Genomic DNA, 9,496 nt, shown 5'->3' with positions numbered 1-9,496 from the left:
TTGGAACTGTTCAGAGAGGCTGCAAGAAAATTCCCTCGGTAGATTATGGAGAGAATTCTTGAATTAGGCAGATGATTAGATCAGTGATTTTGTAAGTTTCCTTTAACTCTGCAATTTTACTGTCATTCTTGAATGCCTTTGTCTGATTCCCAATCACGCTATTTAATTCACTATTTATTGCTGTTCCACTATGTGTGTAATGCAAAAAAACCTTGATTTGAAAACTAAAAAATATAGGTTAAGGTCTCTTGCTATACAATTCCTGGATGAATAACTTGGGGGGAAAAAAACAAAAAATAAACCTAGAGCTTTCTAAGTTTTAGTGTTTTCACATCCTATATAATAAAGAGGTAATATGCAAATTGACCATCATCCCAACACACAAGATGGCCACCTCCATGTGATCAAAGCTGGCTGCCTCCATATGGACACAAGATGGTCACCATAAGATGGACAGCAGGGAAGGGCAGTTGTGGGCAATCAGGCCAACAGGGGAGGGCAGTTGGAAGGGACAAGGCCTGCAAGGGAAGGCAGTTGGGGGCAATCAGGCCTGCAGGGGAGGGCAGTTAGGGGCAACCAGGCCAGCAGGGGAGGGCAATTAGGGGTGAGCAGGCCAGCAGGGGAGCAGTTAGGCATTGATCAGGCTGGCAGGCAGAAGCGGTTAGGGACAATCAGGCAGGCAGGCAGGCCGGCAGGCAGGCAAGCAGTTGGGAGCCAGCAGTCTGGGATCAGGCCTATACAGGCAGTCAGACATTCTTCTAGGGGTCCCAGATTGGTTGGGGTGCAGGCTGGGATGAGGAACCCCCCCCCCCCATTCACGAATTTCGTGCACCCGACCTCTAGTATACAATAAGAAGTTTATCTAACACATAGCATTTATTTGTGGCAGGTCCTAGATTAAACTTTACACATATTAATTCACTTAATGCTTTCATAACAACCCAGTGAATTAGGCACATTTTTATGTTCACTTTTTAGCTGTGGAAACCAAGAAGTTTTTCCAAAGGTCACAAGTGGTGAGTGTTATTCCAGTCCCTGCCATCTGCCTAAAGAGTCCATGTTCTTAACCATTACTCCATTCATTTCTATAATGCACAGGATAATTCTGTGAGATAAAAGATGTGTGCTTTACAAGCTGTAAAATGCCACAAATATGTGAAATATATTTTGTTAAGCCTAAGAAAATATTATAGGTATGTTTAAACAATGAAAAGAGGGAAATGATAAAGCTTAAGTAATTAATGGGAACAGCAACATACTCCACCTAAAGGAAAATGTGTTATGTGGAAATTAAATCTAATGACTTTTAAATGAATTCACTTTCTCATTTTAAAGCATGTAAAATCCACAGTACTTGGCACATAGTAGGAGCTCCATGAATATTGAACTGTTGTGTCTTCCATTCCTGCCAAAACAGAAGAGAGCAGACTTGCCTGTCAGCCTTTCAGAGGTCTGTGTCCAATCATTCTTGTCCATGCCTCTTCACGCTCTTCCTTTAAAAAGACTAACATGTAACTAAGCACTGTGAGGGAAATCCTGGTGTTTATTTTCTGGTTGTTATTGCTACCATAAATTTAACCTTTAAAATTTTTTAAAGATATTGCTGGTGTGTAGAAATGCAAATTACTTTTTTAAAAACATTTTTTATTTTGGAATAGTTTTAGATTTATAGAAAAGTTGCAAATATAGCACAGAGAATTCCCATATACAACCACCCAGATTCCCCAAATATTATCATCTTGTGTAATCACTGTACATATTTTAAAAAGTCAACATTGGTACATTACTACTAACCAAACTTCAGACTTTGTGCAGATTTCCCCAGTTTTTCACTGCTGTCCTTTTTTCTATTCCAGGGTTTCATGGAGGTCCTACATGACATCGAATCAGTGTCTCCTTAGTCTCCTCAGGTCTGTGACAGTTAGTTCTTGGCTGTTGTTGTTTTTTATGACCTTGACAGTTTTGAGGAGTACTTGTCAGGTATTCTGTAGAATACTACTGAGTCTGATTTTCTTTTATTTATTATTTTTTAAAATATATTTTTATTGATTTTTTACAGAGAGGAAGGGAGAGAGATAGAGAGCTAGAAATGTCAATGAGAGAGAAACATTGACCAGCTGCCTCTTGCACAGCCCCTACCGGGGATGTGCCCGCAACCAACGTACATGCCCCTGACCGGAATCGAACCTGGGACCCTTCAGTCCGCAGACCGAAGCTCTACCACTGAGCCAAACCGGTTTCGGCCTGAGTCTGATTTTCCTCCTGCCTCATGATTAGATTGGGGTTATAAGTTTTGGGAAGAAGGGCAAGGAGGTCAAATGTCCTTCTTATTGCATCACATCAGATAATTCATGATATCAGCATGACATAACTGGCAATGTTAACCTTGATCATTTGGGTTGAATGGTATCAGCCAGGTTTCTCCAGTGGACAGTTACTGTTTTCATCCTCTGTTTTTTCAAATCAATTAATTTACAGGTATTTGAGTGTTCTATGCAAAGGCCCACATTCAGCACTGAAGGAGACAAGTGAAACTCTTGAACATAGGAGGCAGTCAACATTTTGTTGTAAAATTTGCAGTTTGGTTGGGTAGGGGCTGGGAGGAGGGGGGGAAGGAGGGAAATAGGAGATACCTGTAATACTATTAACAATGAAAATATATTTTAAAAAATTTGCGGTTCATTGGGAGCCTCTAATAGTTGTCTCAGTCTTTGTAGTGGTGGAAAGGCAAAAGAGCAAGTGGGCCTCAAGACGGGTAGGAGACGCACATGGTAGTTACATTCCAATTACTCAATCCTCTTTGCCTCAAAATCCACTCATTCTTTCAACAAAATAATTAAAGTGCCCACTGTGTGCCTAGCACTGTTTTAGGTGCTAGGAATATGGCAGTGAATAAAACACAGATGGTTCCATCTCTTCATGAAGTTATGGTTTAGTGGGAAGACAAACAAATGAGTTACACATGTGATATGCTAAACTAGGGAAAGGGACTGGAAATTGTGCACCAGTGTGCTTGTATCAGTGGGTGGGGTGGGTTTGGGGCTGGTTTTCAATAGTGTGTGAGGGAATGTGCACTGTTTGTGGAATGTAAAATGGTGCAGACATTGTGGAAAACAGTATGGAGGTTCTTCAAAAAATTAAAACTAGAATTAATACATGATCCGGCATTTCCACTTCTGGGTATATATCCAAAAGAATTTAACCAGTTAAATGCTACGATATTTTGAATTTAATTTTAAAAGGTCCGCCATGTGTGTCTATAGCCACTTCTGGCGTACAAATGGTTAAAGTATAAATTGAGTTTTTTCCCCCATAGTACTGTGAATAAAAAGGCTGTTTTCACAAATCATTGGTCCACAGGAAATCTCTAGTTTTGTGGTTTATTTTCTCTAGTAATAGGAAATGAACTTTCAATAAAAAGTACATGGGGACTTTGAGCAACTGGTTTATTTTTCATAGAACTGAAGTGCAGGTGGAAAGGGGCAATTCCTAGAATATCTGGAGGATCTGAGTAAATGAATTTCTACCTAAGCTATTAACTTACAATAACTGAAAAGAGATCATTTGTCTCCTACAATGGACTTTCAAATTAAATATAAGAGAAACTCAGGCAGAGAAAATAAATGCAGAAAATTTTTTTGACATTATAATACAGCTAACGAACATTTAAAATATTCTTTTCTTGCATTAATTATCTGACTGTTGGAGAGGGAAAATGACATTCTTCCCCCACCAGTTTATACAGAATTCAGACCCCAAAGTAAAGCGATATGTGCACCCTCATTAGAAAGATATAAAGGAAAAACCTACAGTATGCAATTTTTAAAAAATGTATATTTTTATTGGTTTCAGAAAGAAAGGGAGAGAGAGAAAAAAACATCAATGATGAGAGGAAACCATTGATTGGTTGCTTCCTGCATGCCCCCTATGGGGAAGGAGCCTGCAACCCAGACATGTGCCCTTGACCAGAATTGAACCCAAACTCTTCAGTCCCTAGGCGGAAGCTCTATCCACTGAGCCAAACCAGCGAGGGCCAGTATACAGTTTTTATTTTTTTAAATATATATTTTATTGATTTTTTTTTTTTTATAGAGAGGAAGAGAGAGGGATAGATACGGTAGATAGAAACATCAATGAGAGAGAATCATCCATCAGCTGCCTCCTGCACACCCTCCACTGGGGATGTGCCCACAACCAATGTACATGCCCTTGACCAGAATCGAACCTGGGACCTTTCAGTCCGCAGGCCGAGGCTCTATCCACTGAGCCAAACCGGTTTCGGCAGTATGCAATTTTTAAATAAATGTCTCTATGGGGACCTTAGGTCAACAAAATTATGCACTTTAAAATCTGAGGTTAACAAGGCGCTTCAAAATAACCAGGGTTATTGCTATTGCCTGTGATGGAACCGATCACGTAAACATTGCTACGTACTTGAAAATTCATGGACTAGACTGTTTTGTTTGTTTTTGTGGTTTTGTTTGTTTGTTTTTGCAACAGTTTAATAAGAGATGATGATGCCACTAACTGCACTTGTCTGCAGGCAGTTAAAATTCTGAATGTCTTTAATAGTCGCTTTGAATGGGGAGCTGTTTGCTGTTTCTGGGCAATCATGGGGCAAAGAACCGCCCTGGAAGAAAAAGTACGCTTTGTGCTAGCGTGGGAGAGAGTTGTCGAGCCTCTGGATCAGTGAACTGGAAGAAGGAAAAGAAAAAACTTTTTTTTTTTTAGTTCTTGCCTTGCTCTTGCTGGTTTGGTGCACAGCCCCCTAGAAGTTCAGGTACCCGGCCTGGCAAAGTAAGGAGCGAGGAGAGCAGCAGTTCTGGCTTCCCGAGGCGTCTGCAGAGGCAAACAGGACGCAATAGTTGGCCGGCAGCGGTGTTGGGCAGACTCCGGCGCTAGATCCGCTTCCTCCTGCGTTTGTCAGAAGCTCTCACCTCGCCGTCTCTCAGGAGGGTGGGCGGGAGGGAGGGAAAGGAGAGAAGAGAGAAGGAAAAGCAGTCACTGGGTCCCTGCGGGCGGTCCCTGGGCGTCGGCAGCCCCGCGAGTGGGCGGGGCCAACCGGCTCTTTGGTCCCGCCCTCCTGGCGCGGGGGCGGGGCTTGCCCGGAGCTGCCCGCTTCCAACATGGCGGCCCGGGAGGCGGGTTCCTTTCCCCGGCTCCCGTGGTGGTTCCGGGGCCGCGCAGTTTGGTTCCGGAGTAACTGTGCCCTAGCTGCCGCCTTTCTGCTTCTGCTTCTGCTTCTGCTCCTGCTCCTGCTCCTGCCGCCGCCGCCGCTGCCGCCGCCGCGGGGACGCACGGCCTCGGGCGCCGGCGCTGAGCCCGGGGGTCTGGCTCGCGTTGGGGCGGAGGGCTCGTCCCCGACACGCCCGCGGGGGACCCCCTCGGCTTTCCCATAGTCTGGCGGCCCCGGGGCTTCCTCACAGCCTGGGACCCAGTCCGTTACCGTCTGGGATCCCCCCACCCCCCTCGTCCGCTGAAGAGGGGTGCACCCCTGCCGCCGTGTCCCCCTAACACGGGGGCTTCCTCTGCCCTCTCCTCTCATCCGACCCCGTTTTGCCCTCTTTCCCAACTCGACAACCTTCTGACCCCGCTAGTTCCTCCTGCCCCTGCCCCCCACCCCTCCAGGCTCCCTGGAGACAGCCTCCTCCCTCTCAACCCTCCCCCCCCCCCAGCGGGGCTAGGAGGGTGCCTCCGACCCCCTCTTGGCCACCCCTCCTCTAATACCCCTCGCTCTCTGCCCCCTTCCCCTCCTCATCCCCCTCGCCACCCCTTGGAGCCCCCGCCCAGCCAGGGGCCATGGACACCCCCCACCCCAGGACGTGAGCCCCTTTCCCTGTGATGCTGTGGCTGGCCTTTGGCCCCTCCCATGCCATGGAGAACCAGGTGCTGGTGATTCGCATCAGGATTCCAAACCGGGGCGCCGTGGACTGGACGGTGAACTCCGGCCCGCAGTTACTCTTCAGGGATGTGCTGGTGAGTGTACCTCTCGGGGTGCAAACCCCAGCGAGGGGGGCGCAGGGGGTCTCTGGGGCAGCCAGCACCGGACCCCTGACTCTGACTTGGCCCTGGCCTTCTAGGGGGGGCAGTTTTATTGCTTCGGCCACAAGCACTGATTCGTTGCATGGGCACAAATCTGGCGAAACGTGCAGGGCCCTGGGGAAATGAAGATGGTCAGAGTGAGCCCCTGCCCTCAGGTAGCTCACAGCCTGAATCGGGTGGGACAGAAGCAACTGGGGTCCTGAAAGCTGAGTCTAGAAGAGAGTTTTTCTCAAGTGATTTTTGGAATGTTCCTGGCCGGATTCCAGCCACGATTTTCCACTGAGTTCCCTGGACTTGGTGACCAGCAGGAAAGAGAAACAAGGCAGCTGTATCTCTCATGTTTCACCAAAACCAAGGTGTCATTCGTTTTAAGATGTTATTTTAAGTACCACTAAGAAAGCATACACATACACACACTCACACACACACACACACACACACACACACGCACACACGCTACTCACAAAACCGTGACATGCCACACATTGTACAAAACCAGCTTGATTTCAGAGATATTAAAATAGGGGGAAATGTGCATTTTAGAATCAGTGATGTATTCTTGCTTTCATAATAAATACTCGGGATGTGTCTGAAATAAAATCATGGAATGTGAGAGCACCTGCTTGGGGGTGGCCTGTTGAGCCCTCTTACCTTCCTTTGCAGATAGTAACTGAGGAGCAAGCAATGAGGTGAAATGACTTTTCCAAAGCCCTGTTGCTTGAGTTGGGGAGTCAGTTCGAGAGCCCAGATTTCCTTACTTAGTATTTATTTCCACATAGTGCCTTTCTCATATTTTAGCATTCATTTGAGATAGACAATGTATTGTGCCCATTTTATTGGATAACTGAGGTATCAAAGACAGAGCTGACACATACCAAGAAGCACATTGCAAATACCAGATCCATCTTATCTACATGCAAGATAAGATTGGGCTGCGACCAAAACCGGTTTGGCTCAGCTGTAGAGCGTCGGTCTGCGGACTGAAAGGTCCCAGGTTCAATTCTGGTCAAGGGCACATACATTGGTTTCGGGCACTTCCCGTGGGGGGTATGTAAGAGGCAGCTGGTCGATGTGTCTCTCTCATCGACGTTTCTAGCTCTCTATCTCTCTCCCTTCCTCTCTGTAAGAAAAACCAATAAAATATATTAAAAAAAAAAAAAAAAAAAGATTGGGCTGCGATGAGATTTTTGGTTATCATAGGTTACCCAATCAAAATGTGATTCCTGTATCTTTGTCTTGAGTTCTGGATGTTACTGACCACTCAGACCATACAGATTTTCAGGTGTCTGGCCCAGGAGGGCAGAGGCTCGAGTCCACTCTTGTACACCAGATGCCATCCTCTTTGCATCTCGAGTTCTCCACACACTCCCATGCACATAGGTGTCCCCTCACGCTAACGGTCCAAACTCCTTCATATGGTCCTCTGAGCCCGTCTTCATGGCTCGTCCTTGCCTGGCACCAGCTTCATTGCTCACCACAACCCAATGAGCGTCTGTGCTCCAGGCATTTAGAACTCACCCAGGTCCCCACACAGCCCGTCAGCTGGCCAACTCCCACCTGTCCTTCAAAGCCCAGCTTCACCTTCCACTTCAGTCTGGTTCCTTGTCCCTCCTCAGGGTTTCCACGGCTCTGTTCCTGCAAAGCACACAGGCCGTGTCATAATTTTGTCTGTCTCTCCACTAGATGGTAAACTTCTGGAGGAGATGGCCATCTCTGGGTCCCCTCTGTGTCTGGTGCATAGGACCTCGAAATATTTGTTAAGCGAGGGATCTTCAAATAGGATGCATGCAATTATGGTTTTATGGGCAGCACACTAGGTTTTGAATTTTTAAAAAAATTTGGGTTTAATAGCAAGCAGTCTCACTAACTAGACAAGCCATTCTACCTTTCTGAGCCTGTTTCCATGTAAAAGAGGGATAGTTGTGAAGATTACATGACATTGTGTCTATAGGAAGCATGAGCTCACTTTCACTTTACTTATTTGAGAAAGAAGGTTTTAAATAATATGGTACAACATTTACTTAAAGACAAACTCTGGAGCCAGACTGCTTGAGTTTAAATTGTAAGCTCTACCAGGCAAAGTGTCTCAGTTTCTTCATCTGTTATTTGTGTGTATGTTGTGTGTCAATCCTCACTCAAGGATGTTTTTTTTCCATTGATTTTTAGAGAGAGTGGGAGGAAAGAAGGGATAAAGGGATACATATATACATATACATATACATATACATATACATATACATATACATATACATATACATATACATATACACATATATATCATACACACACATATATATATATTAGAGGCCCAGTGCACCATTGAAATCACGAGACAAGGCGCCCCACCTCTCACCATGCAAGAAAGCACCCCGTGGGCAGCTGGAACCCATGCCTGACTCACAGCGCCCCCTGGGCACCCTGCCTGTGTTCACTCGGGGGCCACCTGAGCTGCCCCGCTGGCTCTGGCAGGGCCCCCTGTCTCTGTCTCTGTGTCTGTCACTGCTCTTGGCCTCACCTGCGGGTGCAACCTCGTCCTGTCCGATCGTGACCCATTACGACAACCAGGCCTAATTTGCATGTTACACACACACACACACACACACACTAGAGACCCAGGGCATGAAATTTGTACATGGGGGTTGAAGGGTTTGCGGGTGGCCCTCAGCCAAGCCTGCACCCTGTCTAATCTGGGACATCTTCTCACAATCCAGGACTGCTGGCTCCCAACTGCTAGCCTGCCTGCTTGCCTGATTACCCCTGCTTCTGCCTGCCAACCTGATCACCCCCTAACCACTCCCATGCCATTCTGATTGATGCTTAACTGCTCCCCTGCTGGCCTGATTGCCCCTAACTGCCCTCCCCTGCCAGCCTGGTCATCCCCTTCCCCCCCAACTGCCTTTCCCTGCCAGCCCAGTCACCCCTAACTGCTCCCCTGCAGGCCTGGTTGCCCCCAACTGCCCTCCCCTGCATGCCTGGTCCACCCAACTGCCCTCCCCTGCACTCCTGGTCCCCCCTCAACTGCCCTCCTCTGCCGGCCCAGTCACCCCTAACTGCCCTCCCTTGCTGGTCTGGTCTCCGCCAACTGCCCTCCCTGCAGGCCTAGTCCCCCTAACTGTCCTCCCTGCTGGCCTGGTCCCTCCCCAAACTGCCCTCCCCTGAAGGCCTGGTCCCCCCAACTGCCCTCCCCTGCAGGCCTGGTTTCTCTCAACTGCCCTCCCCTGCAGGCCTGGTCCCCCCCAACTACCCTCCCCTGCTGGCCTGATTGCCCACAACTGCTTTCCCCTGCTGGTCATCTTGTGGCGGTCATCTGTGTCCACATGGGGGTGGCCATCTTGTGCATTGGAATGATGATCAATTTGCATATCACCTCTTTATTATATAGGATATATATAGAGAGAGGTTGCTGTGAGACACATTGTGTAGTTGCCTCCCACACACAATAGCTCAACTGGGG

At 47.2% G+C, this 9,496-nt stretch overlaps 1 protein-coding gene across 2 annotated transcripts in view; it reads left to right on the top strand.

Annotated features, from left to right (window-relative positions):
- The first annotated feature begins 5,124 nt into the window (after nt 1-5,124).
- MAP2K5 (mitogen-activated protein kinase kinase 5) overlaps nt 5,125-9,496 on the top strand; it is a 238,149-nt gene continuing 233,777 nt past the window's right edge. For both annotated transcript variants that reach the window (XM_084887497.1, XM_084887496.1), the window contains exon 1: nt 5,125-5,976. In XM_084887497.1, the coding sequence (XP_084743623.1) occupies nt 5,842-5,976 (135 nt within the window). In that variant the 5' untranslated portion in view covers nt 5,125-5,841. The remainder of the gene's footprint in view (nt 5,977-9,496) is intronic.

This window comes from Pipistrellus hanaki, assembly GCF_964339955.1.
Source record: "Pipistrellus hanaki genome assembly, chromosome: 1".
NCBI classification, from domain to species: Eukaryota; Metazoa; Chordata; class Mammalia; order Chiroptera; family Vespertilionidae; genus Pipistrellus; species Pipistrellus hanaki.
Note: the sequence above shows the minus strand (reverse complement) of the source record. Positions and strands in the feature narration are given on the sequence as shown.